Source organism: Nelumbo lutea, chromosome 6, assembly GCF_056320005.1.
Source record: "Nelumbo lutea isolate HS-2025 chromosome 6, American lotus-T2T, whole genome shotgun sequence".
Classification (NCBI taxonomy): Eukaryota; Viridiplantae; Streptophyta; class Magnoliopsida; order Proteales; family Nelumbonaceae; genus Nelumbo; species Nelumbo lutea.
In genome coordinates, this window is record NC_142689.1 from 67173765 (window position 1) to 67198357 (window position 24593).

The window sequence follows — 24593 nt, forward strand, 5'->3', positions numbered from 1 at the left end:
ACTTTCTTCTCACTTCTTTAAGTTCATCACACTAGATTGATTGAAATTTTTAATGATAAACGTATCATTAGATTGATTACATTTTCATGTTAATGGATGCATAGGTTTTTGTTTTTTTTTTTTTTTTTGGTTTAGATTGATTAATGGATGATCATGGATTTACAGGTTTAAGGCTTTTTTGAGAGAATAATGAGGTTGATTGATTTTTTTATGAAAAACGTATCATATGTAGCATTACAGGTTGATTTTCTAATTTGAATTTGATTTTTCTTTTCATTTTAATAAAAATTACAATATAAAAAAAAACTGAAAAATCGAAGATAGGTTAATCGCTTGTTTTGGTTCGGTTTTGATTCAAATAAATGTAAAAACTGGTGATATCGGTTTGGTTTCAAAAATGTGTCAAAAAAGCATGAGCACCCCTAGCACTAGGAACCACCTTTGCCATACTCAGCTCGTTTCGCAAACGAGCTGAACCTGTTGGGAACAACCTAGCAGCTACTCTGACTAAACCATCAAGACACCAAGTGATGACTTGGCGTATGACCCAAGTTCGTAGCATGAACTGACACGACCCCTTTAACTAAGCGACCTCAATGGAAGCATGACTGAACTCCACCATGTGTATCTGAAAGGTCATTTAGCAGCCTCACCTGGCAAGAGAACCATTAATGCCCGTCACATCTGGCCGCTTCGCCTGGTAGAGTTGTCATCGTTAAGGGTGTCAATGGACTATTTTTGGTTGGACCTGTCTAGTCCAAAATCAATTTGGATGGATTGGATGGACCAATAAGATATATTGGATTGGACCAATCCAGTCCAAAATATTTATTAGATTGGATTGGACCTGGTCCGTCCATAACAGACTTATATTGGATTCAGTTGGATTAAGCCAATATCCAGTCTATTGATATAAGATAAGAACATAGGTGCCAATGGACCGGGTTTGGGTTGAAACCAATCTAAATTAAAGCGAATTTGAACAGATTGAACGGTCCAGACATTGAATTGGACCCATCCAAAATGGTCCAGAATATTCATTGGATTGGATTGGACTAGGTCCATTTGTAATGGACTCACATTGGACTGGATCGCATTGGACCAAATCCAATCCAATTGACACCCCCATTCATCGTTGACAGTCATTGCCAATGCCATCATCATGCGTGCCCATCTTGTCAATCAATGGGTCTTAGGACCTCTCCATGCAAGAGCAAGGTGGCACAAGGGAGACTACACATGTCCTGTCCAAGCTCCAGGTATTCTATCCAGAGCTGCAAATGACCTAAGACTCCAAGTGTCCTACGTCACCCCAACATGTCTCATTTGACACAAACGACCCTTGCTTTATATAGAGGTTTGTTAAATATGGATTAGGGACTTTTGGTTTCATTAATTTTCATATCACTTTGGCACAAGGTTTTTAAAAACAACTTCGAAACAGAACCGATCTAGGGACTGTTTTTCGGTTAAGCGGTTCAACCGTTCGGATCAAATGGTTCGACCCGTGATGTCATAAATCAATTAAAAATAAAAAATTTATTCACAAATAATAAAAAATAGCATAAAATTAAATACAATACAAAAAATACAAAAGTAAAACTATCTAAATACATAAATAATACAATACAAAACACATAGAAAATATAAAAATAAAATATAGAAAAATAAAAAAATATATAGAAAAACATAAAAAATCAAGAAATGCAGAAAAACAAAACTATTAAATACAAAAATAACAAAGTACATAACACATTGAAAATACAAAAAAAAATCCAAAACATATAGAAAAAACACAAAAAAAATGTAAAAAAATAGAAAATTGCAAACAAATAGAGAAAAAACATAAAAAAAGAACGTAGGATGTTTTAGTGATATGTGTTCAGTCATATGTTGGAAGAAAATATAAAAAAATACAAAAAAAAACCACAAAAAAAAATTGAGTTCATATAAACATAGAGTTCACTAAACTTACAATGTTTTTTCTAAAGTTCAAACAATTTGCTTATCTAGTTCATATAAACATAGAGTTCACTAAACTACAATGTTTTCCTAAAGTTCAAACAATTTGCTTATCTAGTTCATATCAACATAGAGTTGAGTAAACTTCAAATAATGTTTTCCTAAACATTCATGCCATTATAATCTGTTATATGTTAGAAAATGAGGGAAAAACTCAAGTACCTTTGAGCCTTTTGAAGATCAAACATCTCTACTCTAACCAATTCGCTTTTATTCATAGCAAATACAATCAGTTGTACATTAGAAATTGTAACTCAATGAATCTGTACATAACAAGAAGTAAAACTAAATAAAAGCAAGACTTTTTTCAGAAATGCCATTACCTATACAAATGGAAAGGAACACCTTTAGATGGTCAAGTCTCTCAAAGTTTCCTTTGAGCTTCTTGTTCAAAAACATTAAGAAGACAAGAGAAGAAAATTTGCAAAAGATTCCATAGATATTGCCATAACATCATGCATTCCTAATTCATCAAACACAATACTTAGGTACTCAAAAATAAAAAGATCACAAACCAAGTTCAACAAGCATTAAACACAAATCAAAACTTCAAGTCCAACATGCAAATTGTACTAATCCAATAATCTAAATTCTCAAGATATGCTAGCCTCATTTCTCAATGGTACCAACTAACAACCAAAGCCAGGTGGTATTTCAACATCATCTTCATCTTCATCTTCGAGAGGTTATGTTTCATCTACATCTTCAAGTCTGGTGTTGGCTACATTTTCCTCCATGATTCCCCATTTCTCAATGAAAAATTATCATCACCATCTGATGAAGGAAGATTTGGCCCGACCTCTCTATTACGTGACACGTGGCAGAAACAACAGCTCGGCAAAAAGGGCCAAGCCTAGGCGGGAACAAGGAGACACGAGCGGACTGAACTCCCTACCGGGGGCCCGAACTGACCCACCTTGTAACAGCTCGGGATACACTTCGCCGAACTGACCTTGTAACAGCTCGGGATACACTCCGCCGAACTGACCCACCTTGTAACAGCTCGGGTTATACTTGCCAAACTAACCTTGTAACAGCTCGGGATACACTCCGCCGAACCGACCCACCTTGTAACAGTTTGGGTTATACTTGCCAAACTAACCCTGTAACAGCTCGGGATACACTTCGCCGAACTGACCCACCTTGTAACAGCTCGGGATACACTTCGCCGAACTGACCCACCTTGTAACAGCTCGGGATACACTTCGCCGAACTGACCCACCTTGTAACAGCTCGGGATACACTTCGCCGAACTGACCTACCCTATAGATACCTCCGAGCTCAAGACCGCCTCGCTCAGCACTTCGCATCACTTGGCACCAAAACCAAACAAGTCGTACCACGCCTAACACTAAGGAAGTTCGTGCCCAAGGGTGCTGCGCCTGACTAAGATCTGACGTTTGGCGGTAGCACCCTAAACGGCCACCTGCCACCGCCACTGACACCGCCATCTCCGGTTAGATGACGGTTAGGCAGTGACGGTTCTGTCTCAACAGAAAGGACGACGGCCGAATTGACAAGCACAAGGGTAATCATACTTGACCTGACAAGGGACCCGGGACGAGTGCACGAAGTGACTATAAGAGCCCCCTGCCCCCTGACAACAGAGGTATGCAAACTTTGCGCTATCTGGTATTACCTTGCTTTTGAAGGATTCTAACTTGAGCTTCGGAGCCTCTACACCGGGTTCCCCCCGGAGCTTCTCCATCTCCTCCGTTTCAGGTTCCCTGCTACCCCATTCGGAAGCAAGGCAGCGGACAGCTAAGACCGGCTGGATCGCACTCCATCACCATCTAAAGAATGAAAACAGAAAATTAGAACTCAAAAAATAGCTAAAAGAATCAAGTATGGAAATGCCATTTGAGATAATATCAATAATAGTTACCATTAGTCCTATCTCTTTTTCTTGATGGTGATTTCATTATTAGAAATGTTGTGTCATAAGCTTTAAATATATCATCATTTTCATAACCATCAAGTAATGGAGGATTCTCATCATCATGCACAATCTAATCTTCCACAACATCAACATGTTCATGCCCAATTGGGTCGAGACTTTCAATTTTCTCCTACAAAGCAATAAATGATAAATTAGATGCAATGAAAACACAAAAAATAGACAATTATGAAACATAAAATGCTTACCCATCCATCACATGCAGGTTACAATGAACATATACTAGGTCATTAAGCATTTTGTGCTCCAACCTATTCCTTCTCTTTGTGTGTGTGTGCGTGTGTGTATATACATTTAAAAATACTCTAATTATGTTCACATCCAGATGAGCTACATGTCTGGCTAAGGGTTCGTACAACAATTCTTTTCAAATTTGGAGTGTCAACCAAATCTCAACCACCATTCACCTATATGTAATGAAATAGAGTTGATTTAATTTATTAAATAAAATTGAATAATAAACATGTTATAAGAAAAAACATATATTTATTACTTGGAGGCATTGACTTAAATGTCTTCACTAGACCTGTTCATGGGCCGAGCTTTTACTCTTCATTAATGGAAATATGTTAGGCCCGAGCCTGGCCCTGATAAAAAGCCCGAAGCCCGACCTAATAAAAAAAATTAGAATTTTTTCCTATTCAATAATCAATATAAATAAGAATTTATTTACATTAAAAAAAGAATATAAATTCAATATAAATTATGAATTCAATAATCAATATAAATCAGAAATTATTTACATTAAGAAAAGAATATAAATCAGAATTTATTTACATTAAAAAATAATATAAATTCTGAATTCAATAATCAATATAAATCATAATTTATTTACATTAAAAAAAGAATATAAAGAAGGGAAAGAGGATGTGGAGAAGAAGGGTTCGGCTGGAAAAAGAAGGGAAAGAGGCAAAGAGGTGAAAAAAAGAGGGGTATTCGACTAGGGTTTTTGGCTCGAGGTTAAGCCCGCGGGTCCATATACCTGTTCAAGCCCGTCCGAGGGCCGGCCCGGCCCGTCGGGCCACCCGGCCCATGAACAAGTCTAGTCTTTACTGAGAAAGGTCTTCCAAAATTACCACAACTTTCAAAAATAGTAGCCTCTTTGTTTAGCTTTATCTCTCCATCATCTGATTTGACTACAAGCTTTTCAATGACATAAAAAAACTATAGATATAATGGCCGGGGAATTAACTTTTGATTTCGGATCATATTGGAAGGTCGGGTTAAAATAATATCCTACAAGATGAAGCCTTTGACCCATTTGTCTATTCCATCTTCTATGAATAATCTACATGATTGGGCCATATACAACTTTCTTATAATTAAAATAAATTTTCAATGATTCCTTTGCCTTTAACATAGCATGATACATATACCCCATTGCAGGCCTAAACTCAGAATCTGCAAGTCTCGATGCCCTAATAAGAGGTGATGTGAAACCCACAATCATTTTGCATTGTGCCCAAAATTCAGAATCCAAAACTATTTTTATTACTTTCTTCCCCTTTGCATCTTTGGCATACCTAAAGTCATTAAAACTCTGATCTATCACCAAATTTTGCAAATCATGCATGTGCTTCAAAATGCTATCCAATGCAATGAAATTAGTTACAAAGCAAGTGGATCTAGGACGTATACCAACCCAACTAGGTCTCTTCCTTAGCATTGAGAGTACAAAAATATGATTGTAGACAAATTTTATAATTTTAGATGCACATTGAACTACATTTGCAACATAACCCATTTCCCTAATTTCCTTTAGCATCAAGTTCAAACAATGTGCTACCCAAGGTGACCAATAAGTCCATAGAAATTCTGCTTCCAACAATCTTTTTGTAACTACATAATTTGCAGCAATGCCAGTGACTATTTGAACAACATTTTCTGATTTTTCCCAATCAATAACTTCTTTAAACAAAGGAAATAAATTCTCTACACTCTTGATTATTTTAAAAGCATCTACAAACTTCATAAATGCAGTTCTTGTAGGACAATACACTAAAAAATTAATCAATGTCCAGGTGCGTATATCTGTCCAACCGTCAACCATTATAGTGCAACCATATATAGCCCAATCCTTATGGAGTTTATCAACTAACATTTAAACCTCTTGAACTAAATCCTTCAACAAATTGGTCCTACAATTATGAAAAGAAAGAGCTTTGTACCCTGAACCAATAGTAGCGAGTGCATCACATAACCACTTCATAACAACACAATCCACATAACTAATTTTTCCCTTAGATGCCAATACACTCTTAATACCTGGTTGTGCACCTAGAGTGGTCCGTGGAACAAAAGCGCTAGTTATTAGCCTTGAATATGCTTTCCCCTTCCCGATGATGTAATTGATTTTTTCCCTTGATAAGTATCATGTGTAATAGGTGGATCTATTTACCTAATCTCAACATCGTCATCATTATCATTCTTTCCACACTGTGTTCTGGTGTCATCAACAAAATTCATAGGCTGTTTTTCACTTCTTTTTCTTTCATTCATTTCATTGAACAATTGCTCCATTTTGTATTTTACATCATAGGGTACTTTACGGCAAATTACAATCTCATATTTCCTTTGAGCAAGATGTTGTTTCATCCTATTAACCCCTCCCCCTTTAAAAGTCTTTTGACAACAAAAACATGTCATTGACTTTGATCCATTAAGATTGTCAATTTTAAGGGAAACATGCTCCGAAGCAGAATAAGTTTTTGCTCTAGCATTTGAGGAAATGGACTCTTGTGATGGAGTTGTATCAGATGTATTAGTATTTGGACTTTGGGATTCCACCATCTTTATTCAATCAAATAAACCCAACTCAAAAACAAATCCATCCATACAAACACAAAATTTAAAATTTAAATTTTAGAATAACATATTAATTGACTAAAATAACTAACCAAAATATAAAATCATTCCATACAAGCACATTCATTTACACAAAATATATGCAATGTAATCTTGCTTCAATAAATCCATGCATGAATCAAGAAGCAAAAATTATATAATAAATTCATAATGCAAAATCAAGAAGCAAGAAGCAATTAATTTAAGCAAATAACCATCATTTGATTAATTAATTGAAAATAAAAAGCGATTTTATCATTCTTTTCACATCATCATCGTCATACTTTGACATAACAAATAAACAATAATTGAAAAAAAAATTAATAAAGCAAAACTAATTAAGCAAATGTGAGTATGTGACTCTCTATAACTAATTAAGCAAAGAATTCAGAAAAAAAATTAAGCAAGATTAATTAAACAAAAAAATTCAAAGATTCAATTAAGCAAAGCATTTTATACCTTCACGGTTTCACTACCGGTAATGGTGGTGTGATGGTGTTAAGCTCACAAAAATTTTCGCCTGTGGACTCTAGTTTGGTCGCTGGTGAATGTCGCTACAACTCTGGGAGGAAAGTATTGCTTCCAAGTTCCAAGTGGCAAGTGTCAACTGCCAACTGCTACTGCCGCAACATGTTAGAAACCCCTAACCACTACTGCAAAATCGTCGGCCACCGCTCTAAGTCCTGGTCTCCTTGTTGCTACTGATTACAAAATGCAAACCGACATAGATGAAGCTCACAATTGTCGCCGGTCGCCGCGAATCGCTGTCGGTCGCCGTAAGTCGCGGCTACCACAGGTCGTCGGTCGAGGTATGATGGCTGAGAGGAAGGAAGGGTTAGAACAAAAATGAATGACTTTCGTTCTAACCTTAATTCATAGAGTTGGGAATTGGGGATATGAGGGCCTTCTTTTGTTTTTTATTTATTTTTTAATTCAACGAAAATGAATTTCGTAACCTGCAAACCGTTGCCCAAGTCAAACGGTTTAGCGGTTTGACCACCTGGGTCAACTATTTTTTACCTTTTCAACGGGTTTGGTTTACAGTATAACCGGGCCCAGGGACTGAACGGTTACTGATTTTTCCGGTCTAACCGTCCAGTCCGGTCCGGTTTTGAAAACCATGCTTCGGGAGCTCAGCCCTTACTTGACCGAGACTTTCTAATAACTTTGTTTTTCCTTGCAGGTACCCTCCGAGTTACCCCGAGGTTCCCTTTGCGACTTTAGGATCGAAAATGACCCTTTTTTATTTTCAGGGTCGAAAGTTTGAGGGTTTGAGAGCAAAAGGTCCTGAAGTTTCGGGTGCATCTTTTGTTACAGCAAATGAAAATTCAGGGGTAGTTGTCACTGATCGATATTGCAAGGGTGTTTGTGTAAGTTATCCTTTAATTTATTAAAATAAAAAGTCGTTTGTTTATTGTTTCGTTGGAGTCTTGGAGACCTTTCTACAAACTAAAAAAGTAGAGACCAAGCGGAGGGGAGAAACGCACGGGTTAGACGTTTATGTTTACGTTGCATACTCCTATCGATTCGATTTGTCGTCGTCCTCTTGCTCTGGATCACCTGTTCAACTGTTCTTTGTTGCAGAGTCGCAGCATCCTGCAGGGAGGGCTTCTTCGTATTTTTGCTTCTCTCTCTGTGTCCTTTCTTTCTCAGTAGCAGAAATCAGACAAAAGAAGGCGCGACAAGATAAATCTATGTCGAGGGTTCTGTTCAGGTGGTTGAAACTCACGAGACCACCCTCCCTCTTCGATCTCCCAGACATTCTGTAAGTTGTAAGTGCACCAACCACAACCTCTATTTTCATCATTTCATGGAATCGCTTACAAGGTCCTTTAAAGCGCATTCTTCCTCAAGACACATTCGCAAAATCTCGGCCACCGGGCAAGAACCGAATCAGGAAGAGCAGCATATCCTCTTAGTAGATATCGACGACCAAATATCCAAATCTGGCTCTCCGACCAATCGCAGAGAGGTTGTCGTCAAGGTCGACAACAACAACAATGATAACGGAAAACAGACTAATTCTCGCAATAACAACAGCAGAGATATTCAACAGGTGGTGGAGCCCGGTGTTAGGATATGGCGGGAATCCAGCTACGAGTTCTGGAAGGATGAAAGCATGGTGGCCGAGAACATTGACAAACATGCATCGGGCGCCGATGCCGATAGCTTCTTCTTTCAGAATCAACCGCAAGGGGTCGACGATCCGCCGTTGAAGCTGATCGAGCAGTTCTTGGATAAACAGAAGCAATCGGGAGAAATGTTATTGGATATGGACTTGGAGATGGCCGAGCTTCAGAATAATCGGAACTCCGCTTCCTTTATGGACAGCCCAGTGAACAGGGAGGCTTCGTTTAGGGATCACAAGGTCTCCTTCCAAGAGCCTTGCGTTGAGATAGCCCCGGATTCCATCCGACGACGTTACAAGGAATCGTCGGACACAGAGGAACAGAATCAACGGCAGCAATACAGTCATCTGGCGGATTTGAGTGGTGGTGATGGCAAAGGAGAGGTTTTGAAATGCACTTCCAACGCAACGTTTCGGCGCAACTCGAGCCTGTTGCCAACAAGGACCAAGTCAAGGCTCTTGGATCCACCGGAGGAACATGATCGGAAATCAGGGAGAGTGGCGAAATCCGGGCAGTTGAAATCCGGGTTGATGGGGAAGACAGGCGAGGAGGACGACGACGATCCTTTTTTGCAGGAGGACATTCCGGAAGAATACAAGAAAGTGAAGATCGGTGCCTTCACACTTATTCAATGGGTGAGTTTAATTTTACTCGTGGCAGCACTAATTTGCAGCCTTTCAATCCCTGCGCTGGAGCACAAGACCGTGTGGAGACTCCATTTATGGAAATGGGAGGTCCTTATTCTGGTATTGATTTGTGGGCGTTTAGTCTCCGGGTGGGGGATTCATCTGGTGGTGTTCTTTATCGAGCGGAACTTCCTTCTACGAAAGCGGCTTCTGTATTTTGTGTATGGGGTGCGGAAGGCTGTTCAGAACTGTATCTGGTTAGTCCTGGTTTTGATCACTTGGCATGCGATGTTGGACAGGAACATGGAGAAAGATGCAAATGGAATGATTGTGCCTTACATAACCAAGATTTTGTTCTCACTCTTAGTAACTACGTTTATATGGCTCGTAAAAACACTGCTAGTTAAGGTTCTAGCATCGTCCTTCCATGTCAGCACCTACTTTGATAGAATTCAGGATTCTCTTTTCAATCAATATGTGATAGAGACCCTCTCCGGGCCCCCTTTGATTGAAATCCAGCATATACAGGAAGAAAACGAGAGGGTCATGGCCGAGGTTCGGAACCTCCAGAATGCGGGTGCTAAGGTACCCCCCGACCTCCGGGCCGCAGCCTTATCGTCGAACAAAGCTGAGCGAGTAATTGTAAATAATGATGTTATCCAGAGGAGTCTCAAGGTTGCAAAGAGCTTCAGGCTTTCCGGTACACTTTCTAAGCAACCAGATGATCAGGGCATCACAATTGACCACCTGCACAAGTTGAACCAGAAGAATATCTCTGCTTGGAATATGAAGAGGCTGATGAATATAATTCGGTATGGCGTTCTGTCCACACTGGATGAAAGGATTTCGGATTCCACTTACAATGACGAGCCATCCATGCAGATACGGAGTGAATTTGAAGCAAAAGCTGCTGCAAAGAAGATATTCAACAATGTGACTAGGCATGGCTCCAAGTATGTATGCATTTCCTTTCCGTCCCTGATTCCTCTCTCCTTATCATCATCTTTTGCCTTTTGCTTTTTGTTTCCCCATCTGAGAATTCTCTTTCATTAGGATTTAGGATGTATTTAGGATGTATTTCTCTTTTGTTTCCCCATCTGAGAATTCCCCATCAAGTGAATTTTGGTTCCACTTGATGCCGGCCACCACTTAGCTTAGACCTCTATCTTTTTTTCCCTTTTACTTTTAAGGGATAAATGAAGTAGTAGAAATTCACCAAAATTTTTATGTATTTCTGGTTCATTACATATAAAAATAAAATAGTAGGAATTTTTTTTTTAACTATTCAGCTTTAAAGTAATTCCTTTTATATAGCTTATATATTATGAGAATACATAAATCAATTATTTAGCATGAGAACCAACTGATGGTGACTCAATTGGAATTGGTAGGTTCTCTACTTGTTACCGAGACTTGGGATCAAATCCCACTTCTCGTAGGATTGGGGGAACCCCATTGTGTAGCACTATAAATCTGAAAAAAACGTGCTTAGGATGAGATAAATATCCAAGTTAAAAAAAATACAAATTTGAATTGACAGAGATAAAGAAAGGCTCACATTATGTGCTTTATTACTACATTTTATTAACAAGCCAAAACAATCCATGAAACACTCTACATTAAATTAATACATAAAAAAAAAGTTACAAAAGCTCTATAACCCATGAAAATGAGCAATGATTTCTTATGACTTTAATATAAGAAGAAGATTGGTACACCTCATGTATTTACATTTGGGTTTTGACATTAGTTTGGCTCCAAGCTAGGGTTCATATTTAGGTTAGCCCTTAACCTAACCCCCTCCATCTAATTTCCATTCCCTACTTTATTAAAAAGAGTTAAAAGGGATTAAGAGAGATTTAAGAGAAAAGAAGGGATTTAATAGTGAGGGGAGATGTTACAAATATTGACTATTAAGCGGGAGAGAGAGAGAGGGGGGTGTTTAAGAATGATCTTATTAGAGAGTAAATATGAATTTTATGAGAGACAATGGAAACCCATGAAAATTTTAATTTTGATGACTTGTTATATTTTTAGTCATTTCATTTAAAAAACATATATGCGCATATGTGAGAAAGGAGAGGAGTCACATGTGAGATTTGTGGTGAGAGAACCCCTCACCTCCTCACCTCCTTTCCTTCCTCTTTCCATTATATATATATATATATATAGATTCCTTTTTGTGAATTATTTGTTCTTGGTTGAGAAGCTTCATAATTCTGCAGTTCCCTAGGGCTAATTAATCTCCACGGGTACAGCTCATGTTAATATTTAAAGGGAATGCGGGTTTTTCTTCTTCATTGAGTACACCGAGTATTCGGTTGATGTGTCCCTTGTTTGAATTTTGAGTGGATTAAAATGATCCTAACCTGAAACAGAGGATTAAAATTTTGAGAGCTTCTAAATTGCATTTTTTTTCCTTCTTCCCAGTTGTAAGGGTAACTGGAATTTTTTGCTAGAGAATTTCCTTTGTTGGCTGCAATTTTTTTCTTCAATTTTCTCCCTTTTGTTGTTGGGATATTTGTGTGGAATCTTTGATGTCAAGTTTGTTCCATGGAGTAACTTGCAACCTTTGACATTCTGCAAATGTTCCTTAGAGTATACAAATAAATTCATGTTTCCTCTTTTACCTTTTCCTGTCTTAGAATTTTTTAACTTTTATTTGTCAGGTATATCTACCCCGAGGATCTTATGCGATTCTTGAGAGAAGATGAAGCTTTGAAGACCATAAGTCTATTTGAAGGAGCCACTGAAAATAAGAGAATCAGCAAGTCAGCTTTGAAGAACTGGGTGGTAGGTCATTTTTTCTGTCCAAAATGGTCCAAAATATTCATTGGATTGGATTGGACCTGGTCCGATTGACACTCCTATATAGTAATACCCTTAATCTTGATATATTTTTCAACAAAAAGTACAAAAAAATTATTCCTTTTTCAATATTGCAGAAGACATTTGACATGCACACCTGTGCATGTGTATTCTCTCTCTCTCTCCACAATTGTGATTCCCCGCATGGTAGAAAAGGCTGAATACATCTAATTAAAGCACATCTGAACCAATACTAGCTTACTTGTGGAGATATATTCTTCACTCAAAGGAATACTTTTCCTGTACAATTTCACAATACATAAAAACATATACAGAATATTTTTCCATTTCACAGAAACGGAATTTCTATGTAGGCTTATTTTCTTACTCTTACAAGGTTATTACCATTCTCATTACTTGTGGTAGATTACGATTCACTTATGTTGTTGGGTAAATTTGAAAACCTAAAAAATGCAGCCACAAGAATTATGTTGACTGTGGTGGAAAAGTAGGGAGACATACAACATGAAGAAAAATATGAGAAAGGATATTGTTCAAGTTATCTGTATCTATATGATAAAACACCATCTAGAGAAACAAAAAAGAATGTTATAAATGCTAAAGATTAAAAAAAAAAAAAAAAACTTGTTCTTCCAAATCCATCAAAAAAATAAAAAAGGAAATAATAAAAAGGCTGTTCTTGCAGTATAGAAATCTATCATCTACATCTTTTATCTTGTGAGCATCGAAACAGTGGGATAAAGCTGGATCTTGTGCAAATAGACCCAAAATCACTATATTGTCACCAATAATTTATTCTTTTACTGAAAGGGAAAGTTCATGCTGTTTTCTTCTTGATTCTAAATTGAGCATGGTTAGCAGTCTATTTCTCAATATAGCAGTAACCCTTTGTTCAATACAAAACCACCATGGCTAGTTTTATTGAGCTTCTAGGAGTTGCTTGCTTAGGCTTTGGAATTTCACGTGTGCAGTTTCTATTCTACTCTTGATAAACATGATAGGGTGATAATTTTTTCAGGTTAATGCATTTAGAGAAAGGAGAGCTCTTGCCTTGACACTAAATGATACGAAAACAGCTGTTAACAAACTCCATCAGATGGTAAATGTCATTGTGGGCATCATCATAGTGATTATCTGGCTTCTTATACTCGGGATTACAACCAGCCGTCTCTTGGTCGCTATTTCCTCTCAGATCCTCGTGGTGGTATTTATCTTTGGGAACACATGTAAGACGGTATTCGAATCAATAATTTTCTTGTTTGCAATGCACCCATATGACGTTGGTGATCGGTGCGAAGTGGAGGGAGTTCAGGTAATTTCTCTCTCTCTCTCTCTCTCTCCTTTTTTTTAGAATATTCATGCACAGAGAAGTTTGTTCATGTGAACTGTTTAAGGTTGTAGGGACTTTAACTTCTGCACCTGTATCAGATGATAGTGGAAGAGATGAACATCTTAAGTACGGTATTTCTACGGTATGACAACCAGAAGATAATATATCCAAACAGTGTTCTCTCAACCAAGCCTATCAGTAATTTCTATCGTAGTCCTGATATGGGAGAAGCTATTGACTTCTGTGTCCACGTTTCAACTCCAGTAGAAAAAATTGCTATCATCAAACAAAGAATAATAGAGTACGTCTCATCTCGACTTTTTACTTTTCATTGCCTTTCAATTATTTTCTGTTGCTTGATTGGTTACTCCCTCCCCGTCTTCCCCCTTTGAAAAGGAATAAGAAAGAAAAGAAAACCATCTCTCTTGGTTTGTGCTGGCAGAATTATCAATCGATACCATATTGTAGGACTGTAGCTGACAAGTTAGCACTGACTCAGCTGAGTTGACTTTGATTGCAACTTCTGATGTGACCAGAACCTCACTCAGTATACCAGACTGAGTCAACTCAAATGCCTTCCATTTCATTTAAGAACAGTCTCCGCCAATATGACCAATCCTTTGGAACAAAAAATGCCTGCATTTTACTCTTCAGTTCAAGTTTTGGGTATGGACTGGTCCCGAAGGTCATTGTGGAAGTTCTCATTTCTCACAAAACCATTCAACTTAAGAGCTTAACTTGTTAAACGAGGTCTTTGAATAGGTTTTAAAATGATGGTGACGAGAATCGAACAATAGACCACTTATCAAAGTGGCTCTAATACCATTTTAGAAAACCATTCAAATTAAAAACTTAAGCTGTTAAGTGAGGTCTTTGAATAGGTTTTGTTCTCTAACATCATCGAACTAGCAATTGTTAGGCAGTGTTACTATATATGCACTTCTGTCACCTTCTTTCATGCTATGACCCTCTGAAACACATTTTTGAATTATCAAGTCAAATTAAATTTGTTGTTTTACAAAATTCAGTGAAAATCATGTTTCACATGATCACTTTAGTGTTATATATGTGTTAGAGCAATGGAAGTGTGGTGGTAAAAATCAAAGGAATAAGCAAAAAATCTGTAGAAGAGAAGAGGAATGTCGAATGAAGAGAAGAAGAGAAGAATATGAAAAGCCCTCGTAGAGTTCTGGGTTTACTACGTTCTTAGCTTCTTGAGCTCTATTACAAAATGTTTCAAATTACAGGAAATATAAAGGAGTTTTACTTTTACGGTAGAGACCTTTCAACTTCCAACTCCCAAGACAACCCCACTTAATACAAAAGACAAAACTTAAAGGAAAATTATAAAATTACCACTTACTTTTCAACACCCCCTCTTAATTTGTAATTTTCATTAGATATCTAAAATGCAAAAATTTTTCAGAAGCTAGAGACTTGGTGAAAATATCAACAACTTGATCTTTTATCTTGATGAACTTCAATTCAATCTCTCCTTTCTTAGTTAACTCTCTGATGAAGTGGTGTCTTAGCTCAATGCGCTTTGTTCTTTCATGAAAAACTAGATTCTTGGTCATTGCAATAGTTGAAGTGTTGTGACAGTAGATTGTAGTTGCACCATCTTGCACAAATAGAAGGTCTTTCAAAAGTCTTCTAAGCTAAATTGCTTCATAAGATGCACTAGTGGCTGAAATGCATTCTGCTTCAACTGAAGAAAGTGCCACAGTATTTTGCTTCTGATGTAGTATAGGAGAATACCGATAATTTCTATGCAAGTTGAGACCATTCTAAGACACATAAGAAGTAGAGATGACGCCATCGATCCGGCTTAGTAAATATTTACCGAGATAGCACCATCACGGGATTTCTATCTTAGTTCATTTTTACCAAGTTGGCACTATCACATAGTTTCTATCATACATCTTTTTTACCAAGTTAGCATTATTTCGAATTTATATTCAATTAAGACTTTCCTTTTGAAGGATTTTAGTAGGATTCTATTTTGGAGTGTTTTCTTAGATTAGGATTTTCTTTTTTAAAGAGTTTTAGTAGGATTCTATTATGGAGTGTTTTCAGATTAGGAATATGAGCTATAAGGGTGTATGCCTATATAAAGAATAGCTAGGGGAAGGCCAAGATAATTTTTTATATTGAATTTTCTCTTAATTATTCAGTGAAGAATTCTCCTTCCTGATAGTTCGACTTCTACTCTTTTCTTTGAAATTTTTTTCAACGTGTTTCATTTCCGTACTATGCCATTTGGTATCAAAGCTCATGTTTGATCCTTATTCGGATTATGGCCCCTAAGAAGAAACAAGTAGCTCACATCATGGAGTAGGAACCCAACAACAAAACGTAAGGAGACATAGCAGAGCTGAGAAGACAAGTCAAGGCACTTGCTCAAGAGTTGAAATCACTGCAAAGGGACAATAACTCTAATGCAAGTGCTTCCGCTCATTCCTTTTCATCATTAAGGCAAGCATCCAAGTCGGTTATAATTGCGAGTGGTGATTAGAAATAGTGGGAAACAGGTTTCAATATTGAGATCCCAAAGTTTCATGCAAGTTTCTCTACTTGGCAAGCAACCAAATCAGCTATAGTTGCAAGTGGTGAACAAAAGCAATCGGAAACAGATCTCAAGGTTGAATTCCCAGAGTTTAATGGAGGTATAGCCTCAAATAAATTCATTGACTGGAATTCCATAAAGGAGTTAGCAATTTCAAAGTCTAAAGGTAAAACCAAATCTTATGATTTTGTTGATTGTTTTGATTTTGTTGAGGATTGTAACAAAAATCTTGTGTGGCAATTCTCATCAGCAATATCTCTTGAAGAGAAACTTGTTGATTGGAACAAACCTCCAATCTATGATGAAGAATCAATTACTAAGGAGAAATATACCATCATTCATTATGAATTTCAATATGATGAAGATAACACTTATCATCTTGGGGATTATGATCACATTGTCTACATGCACGTGTATGAAGATTATTATTGGCAAGCACTCTTGCAATGTTCAAAAGGGTCAATAAAAGAAGATTCAGGTTCTGTGAAGTGCAAGAAATATACTTTAAAATTTAAGATACACAATGAAGAAATCTTAATTCGTATTGGAGGCTTACATCACCAATTATCTATTAAAGGGTTAGAAACAAAAAAGCAAGGTGGAAGTGCAACAACATATGTAATAGCCTAGTAACATAAATCTGACGTTGGATTCTCTCAAACCTGGGGAGAATGATGTAGTACGGGATTTGAACCAACTGAGTAAACATTTACAGAAGAAGGCCAATAAGTTCAACGCAAGTTGGGACCATTCCAAGACATAAAAGAAGCAGAGATGATGCCATCGACACAGCTTAGTAAATATTTAACAAAATAGCATAGTCACAAGATTTTTATCTTAATTCATTTTTACCAAATTGGTGCCATCACAGAGTTTCTATATTAGTTTGTTTTTACCAAGTTAGCAGTATTTCGAATTTATATTCAATTAGGACTTTCCTTTTGAAGGATTTTAGAAGGATTCTATTTTGGAGTGTTTTCTTATATTAGGATTTTCTTTTTTAAAGAGTTTTAGTAGGACTCTATTATGGAGTGTTTTCTTATATTAGGATTTTCCTTTTTAAAGAGTTTTAGTAGGATTCTTTTATGAAATGTTTTTAGATTTAGAATAGGATCCATAAGGGTGTATGCCTATATAAAGAGTAGCTAGGGGAAGGCTAAGACAGTTTTTTATATTGAATTTTCTCTTAATTATTCAATGAAGAATTCTTCTTCTTGATAGTTTGACTTCTATTCCTTCCTTTGAAGTTTTTCTCAACGTGTTTCATTTCCGTACTGCACCATTTGATGACCAAGAGATTATTTTACTTCCCAAAGAGAAAACATATCTAGTTGTGCTTTTTCGGTCATCTATGGAACTAGTCCAATCACTATCTGAAAGTCCAACTAGCTTGCAATCATTTTTACTTTCATATTTCAGCCCAAAGTTCTTGGTTTCTTTAACATGTCTGAGTATTCTCTTTGCAGCTCCAGAATGAACTTTACTTGGCTTGTTCATGTATCTTGAAACAATGCTCATAGCAAGAATAATATCTGGCCTTGTATTAGTGAGATAAATCAAGGAACCAATAAGGCTTCTATAAATTGATGCATCTACCAATTCTGCTCCATCTTCCTTTGACAGCTTTTCATTGACAACCATAGGAGTAGCTAGGGGTTTACATGTTGACATATGAAACATTTTTAACAAATCATCAACATACTTCTCTTGGAACATAAAAATTTCTCATTTTCTTTGCTCCATTTGAATCCAAGAAAGTATCTCATTAACCCCAAATCAGTCATCTCATATTCCTTGGTCATTGTTAATTTGAACTCATTAAACAAATTTGGGTTGTTACTTGTACAAATCAAATCATCAACATAAAGACATACAATAATAAAACTATGCATGCCTTCCTTCTTGATATAGAGTGATGGTTCATTTGGACTTTTTAAAATCCATTCTTATGAAAATATTTATCAATCTTGCTATTCCATGCCTAAGGTGCTTGCTTCAGGCTATACAAAGCTTTTCGAAGCTTATAAACCTTCCCCTCCTTTCCTTTTATCACATATCCTTGTGGTTGTTTAATATAAACTTCTTATAAGTCTCCATTTAGGAAGGCTGATTTCACATCAAATTGAAACACTTGTAGTTTTAGATGAGCAACAAGTACAAGCGTAGTTTTAATTGTTTCCATTCTTGCAACTGGTGCAAAAGTCTCATAGAAATCTACCCTCGCTTTTGGCCATAGCCTTTAGCCACTAACCTTGCTTTGTGCTTTTAGATTGACCCATCTTCATTGAATTTTGTTTTGTAAACCCATTTCAGTCCAATCACTTCTTTTTCTTTGGGTTTATTTACCAACTCCCATGTCTTGTTCTTCTCTATTATTTAAATTTCTTCATTCATAGTTTTCACCCAAACTACTTTTTTTTGAAGCTTCTTCAAACTTCTGTGGTTCTAATGCAAGAAATGAAACATCACAAGAGTCAAAGATTTCTTAAAGTGAACATACATTTCTTGGTGGAGTATCCGAATCTACATCACTTGGGCATACTTGTCATGGATCTTGGTTTCTTGAACTTGAGGGATCCATTATTGTATTGAAATTTGTTAAGCTTGATCTTCTTAAGTTTGTTGGCCTTGCATTTGATGTAGTTGTATCATGCTCATGGTCATTGTGCATCACTTCTTCATCTTCTATAACATAATTTTTTGTTTGTGAGGAATTTACTTCAAAGTTCCATGCCCCATCTTCATCAAATATTGCATCTCTTGAAATTACTAACTCATTTGTAGTTGGATTCAACAATTTGTAACCTTTGGGCTCATCACTATAACCAAGGAAGATACATTTCTCACCTTTGCCATCAAAATTCTCTCTCTTCTTTGAGGAAATGTGAGCATAAGCAATGCAGTCGAATACTTTAAATGAGCTAACAACATGTTTCTTTTTGTGCCATGCTTCAAAAAGTGTTTTATTTTTCACGGCTTTGGTGGGAGAGCAATTTAATATGTGAACAGCAGTATGAACCACTTCAGCCTAAACATTTTTTATAAGATTTTTACCTTGCATCATGCTTCATGCCATTTCTACAATGATTCTTTTTCTTCTTTCAACTATCCCATTTTGTTGTGGGGTGTGTTTTACTATCAACTCTCTTTCAATGCCCTATTCTTCACAAAACTTCCCAATTTTTTTTCCATTTAAACTCGTTTCCTCTATCAGTCCTCAAAACTTTTTATTTGTAATCACTTTGCTTCTCAACTAAAGCTTTGAATTGAACAAAAGTAGGAAATGCTTGTGATTTTGCATCTAAGAAATATATGAACATCGTTCTAGTAAAATTATCAACAAAGAGAATAAAGTACATCTTTTTTGTTGAAGGAAAGTGTTCTCATGGGACTATAAATGTCAGCATGAACCAGTTCCAATGGTGCCTTTGAATGCCATGGTCTTTCTGAAAATGGTAGCCTATGATTCTTCCCATAGATGCAACATTCACATACTTTATGTTCTCTATCAATTTGAGAAAGTCCAATCACCATATTCTTATGATTTAACAAAGAGAGACTTCTGAAATTCAAGTGTCCATATCTCAAGTTTTATAACATGGACTCATCCAACTTCTCACTCTTCAGCCCATAATTCACATCATAGGACATGGTTAATGGAAACACTTTGTTTGCAGCCATTTTTACTCTAACAATGATTTGACATTTCTTCTTATCAGATATTACACATTCATCATTGTCAAAATGCACCTCCTAACCATTTTGTATAAGTTGTCTAACACTAAGCAAATTTTGAGTCAAACCAGGAACATAAAGAACATCTAAGATGAGTTTAAAACTACATTGCTTAGTTTGGACTGCAACAACACCCTTTCCTTCAACACTTTAGAGTTTTCCATCTCCAAGCTTCACTTGAGAATTAACATGTTCATTCAGCTCAAGAAAACATTCTTTGTTTCCCGTCATGTGGTTATTACAGCCATTATCCAAATACCAAACTTCTTTTGGCTCTTGTTGAGTATTCATACAAGAGTAAAATAGATGGTTTTCTAAATCATCATTTTCAGTATAGTGGGCTTGTTCTTTCTCCTTTAATGTGCAATCTTTTGGGGCATGAACATGAGTTTTGCATTTTTTTACATTTGAAAAAACAGTCTTGGGGTAAAGTTGTCTTTCTTGCAAATAAAACAACCATTGTTTTGCTTTTCACCTCTTCATCTTCCATACAATCTACCTCTTCCTCGTCCACTTCCATTATTTTGGTATCCTCTTCCTTTGCCTTGATATGACCATTCTCTTGGAGTTTCTTTTTCACCATCATTCTTTTTCTTTTTTGCAATGGTAAGTTTGGACTGAAAAGCTACTCTAGTGAAGAAGATAAAATTTTTTTCATTCCATCATCATGAGTTTGAAGTGAGGTCATTAACTCATGCATGGATTGTTTAGTCAAATCTTTGGCTTCTTTAATGGCAACCGCCACATGATCAAATTTAACTGGTAAACTCTCAAGACTTTTTTTTACAATTTTCTTATCTGAGATAACATCTCCATAAGTCCTTATTTGATTTACAATACCAGCAACTATAGAAAAGAACCCTTGAACATATTCACTTTCTTTCATCATAATATTATAAAATTCTCTGCAAAGAGTTTGAAGTTTTATGGATACTACCTTTTCGGTGCCCTGAAACTCATTCTTGAGAATATCTCATGCTTCTTTTGAGCTTTTGGGAACCATGATTCTTGGAAATTTTGTTTTACTTACTGCTTGTTGAACATGGTACAGGGCTTTAGCATCATCTTTCCTATTTTCTTTGTACTCTTTATTCTTGTCTTCAGTCCATGTTGCAAGTTGCTTACGATTTTCTAGTTCTTCGTATCGTTCTTCTACCTGCTCCCAAATCTCCTTAGAGGTGAAAAATGCCTTCATCTGTATGCTCCAATAATCATAGTTCTCTCCATCAAAAATAGGAAGTGGAAATTTTTTAAAATGATCTAAAACAGAGCTGTTGGAACTTGATGCCATGTAAGGTTTTAGTTTTAAATTTGAATGATTGAGTGGGTCTTTGCTTTGATACCAAAAGTTTATTGGAGCAACAGAAGTGTGGTGGTAAAAATCAAAGGAAGAAGCAAAAAATCTGTAGAAGATAAGAGGAATGTAGAATGAAGAGAAGAGAAGAGAAGAATATGAAAAGCCCTTGTAGAGTTCTGGGTTTACTATGTTTTTAGCTTCTTGAGCTCTATCACAAAATGTTTCAAATTACAAGAAATATAAAGGAGTTTTACTTTTCCAGTAGAGACCTTTCAGCTTCCAACTCCCAAGACAACCCACTTAATGCAAAATACAAAACATAAAGAAAAATTACAAAATTACCATTTACTTTTCAACAATATGAATATGAATGGTTAGCTCTAGGGGAGACTGTATACCAACTGCATGTATGCATCTAGGTCGTTGAATTGGGATCCGGATACCTAATCCGTAAGACCAATTCTTTAGTATAGATGATTATAACCAAATGATTTTTACATTTCAAGATGTAGTAAGCAGGACAGTATGTGGATCATTTTCAATGCCAAGACATTGTTGACTGATTATCGTTTGGATCCTATCCATACATAGATCCTAGCCAAAGCCACTGTTGGTGCATCTGGTGCTTCTTTGTTTTTTCTATTCTGTTTATGCAATTCCTTTTGAGGGGGAAGTGGGAGATCAATGGGAGAAATCAATTTTATTGATCTGGCAATCTAATTTTCTTGGTGTTAACAAAGTAATTTTCAAAGTGTCAGATATCTATTGAGATGCTGCAAAGTAACGTATCAGAAAAAATATACCTATGCATGAACATGATGTTGATTGTTAAATTGGGATCAGAATCAAGGAGACACATGCATTCTACCATTGGCTATGGCCTATGGGTTTTGATTCCAATCCAACAGCTAAAGCATTTACTCTATGGCCTCATTCGTTTTCACTGACCTGGGTACGTGAGTTTATCTAAGGAAGCATTTCCCAGGTTTCACTTGTCCGGGTAATTTCAATTTCAGTGTTCTTGGTCTCAACAGGTTACCTGGGTAAAGGGAGAGGTGAGAGGGGATTAGCATTATCAACGGGGGTAAGCAATTTATCTACCCTTCAAGAGGGTATCAGTTTGCTTACCATGGGACTCATTATAGTGGCATACTAATGCGGGGATCGTTGTCAATTACCCGGTTGATCAACTTGGCCCATTCTTTACCAACAAACGACTATAAGCCATAGATCATTTTTGTTAGAGAATATCGATTTATTCAATGATCTCACCTAACAACTTAAGTTTTTAGGTTGAATGGTTCTTTAAGAAATTTCAAGTTGGGACTTGGGACCAATATGATATATACCTACTTGTATTTTTCTTGGAGAGCGTGGTTAGTTTGGTTGCTGAAGAAGCCTGTTGTCTCTGATAGATTTTAAATAAATCATATGACTGCAATTACAGATACATTGAGAACAAGAAGGACCACTGGTACCCTGGCCCGATGGTTGTAGTGAGGGATGTGGAGGACATGAACAGGTTGAAGATATCGGTGTGGTTCCAACACCGCATGAACCATCAGGACATGGGGGAAAGGTGGGCGAGGAGAGCTTTCGTGGTGGAAGAGATGATCAGAATTTTCAGAGAGCTCGACATTGAATACCGCATGTTACCTCTTGACGTAAATGTCCGCAATATGCCTACTTTGACTTCCACTCGATATCCCTCCAATTGGACTGTTTGCTCTAATTGATCGTGTGCCAAAAACAAACAAACAAGAAGGGAGAGAAGAATTCCACATCACTCGCAGATCGCAACATTGTGGGTTGCTTTGGAACTACATGAAGATTGGAAGTGCATGAGACCTTGATGACAGTGAGAATGGGAATTGGGAAGGATGATTTTGATTTCTCTACTCTGCCCTGCCCTCGAAAAGAAAATTTCTATTCTTTTCTCTTTCATGTACATTCCAATTTCAATGGATGTATAATCTTAACTGGCAGGAACACATGCAATGCACAAGTTTTTTAAACAAAAGTTAAACAATAGAAATACACAAGAGTAAGTGAGAATGACAGTTCAGCCCACGGTCTGAATTTCCAGGCCCAAAGTACAGTTAGCGTGGGTGCCAGCTCGGAATTGATGCAATTCATGGGTGGACATTGGTGTATAGAGTGGGGGTTTTTGACATTTTGAATATTTATAGCTCTGTAGTGGAAATCAGAAATCTGCATTGGGCTTGTCCATACTTTTCCATATTTTATATACTATTTTTGATATTTTTTTACAATACAAAAATAACAATAATTAATTCCAAATAGGGTTGTTCGTCAAACTGGTGAAACCGATCAACGCAACCCAACTCGACCCGAGTTAGTTGGTTTTCTAATATTTCTGATCGGCTTTGGTTCAACAATGTCCTAACTTGATTAGGTTGGGTCAATTTTGGTTTAGTGGTCAATTTTGGTTCGACCAAAATCGAACCAACTCAACTATGGATATATATTAATATTTTATATTTTAAATATAATTTTTAATGTGGGAAAGTGGGAAAATTCTCATATTTTCTAGTTTAAAATATTTTATATCATAAATTTAAATTTTTAACATATTTTTTAATAATACCACTATAATTCTTTTAATTTAAACTTAATATTTTAAGTATATATCTTTTGAACCAACTAACCAAACCCAAAATCAACCCAAATTAATACAACCCAAGTTGGCCAATTTTCACTAATGGTTAATCAGTTTTAGGTAACCAACTCCCCAACCTGACCAGGTAGATATGATTGGCCAAACAACCTAAAATCAAACTGAACCAACTCATGAACACTCTTAATTTCAACTAAATTAATAGTCCAATCTCTAATAAATAACAGTAGTTTATCTCCAATAATTATTAAAATTTATAGCAAAAATACACAATTATTAAAAATAAATTTATAATAAAAGCAGAATAAATAACTCATAAAATACAATAAATATTAATTTTAGCATACATAAATATATAATAGATATAGATTAAGATTTTAAAATTATTATAAATAAATATTACTTTTTCAAAAGTTATTTTCTAGAATTGTTAATTGATATAAGTGAAATTAGTTATTTACAATATTATTTAGTTATTTAAATAATATCGTTATTTAAATTTTAAAATATTAATTATTTATTGAATTCAATAATTCATAAATTTTTTTAATGTTAAATTTTATTACTTGAATAACATTTAAATTGAACAATCCATAAAACTATAATTTGTATTGTTAGTA

General features: G+C 36.1%; 1 protein-coding gene and 1 long non-coding RNA gene across 7 annotated transcripts; one reads left to right on the plus strand and one right to left on the minus strand.

Moving 5' to 3' along the window:
* Positions 1-2448: 2448 nt before the first annotated feature.
* On the minus strand, positions 2449-7712 carry LOC148849382 (uncharacterized). The gene is made up of 3 exons (XR_016100428.1): positions 7283-7712; positions 3908-4091; positions 2449-3815 (listed from the first exon to the last, which is right to left on the minus strand). It is a non-coding gene; the product is annotated as an uncharacterized LOC148849382 (long non-coding RNA).
* A 527-nt stretch (positions 7713-8239) lies between these two features.
* Positions 8240-23370, plus strand: LOC148849383 (mechanosensitive ion channel protein 6-like). 6 transcript variants are annotated; one of them, XM_088948242.1, is made up of 5 exons: positions 8240-10531; positions 12248-12371; positions 13426-13719; positions 13836-14038; positions 22783-23370. In XM_088948242.1, the coding sequence occupies exons 1-5, from the start codon at positions 8634-8636 to the stop codon at positions 23069-23071; spliced, it is 2808 nt and encodes a 935-aa protein (XP_088804368.1). In that variant the 5' UTR covers positions 8240-8633; the 3' UTR covers positions 23072-23370. The 6 variants fall into 6 exon arrangements, 5 of the variants coding, with proteins under 5 accessions (XP_088804368.1, XP_088804370.1, XP_088804371.1 ...); XR_016100275.1 differs by having other exon boundaries at positions 8248-10531; positions 13809-14038; XM_088948244.1 differs by lacking the exon at positions 22783-23370 and adding an exon at positions 18728-19013 and having other exon boundaries at positions 8248-10531.
* The last annotated feature ends 1223 nt before the right edge of the window (positions 23371-24593 follow it).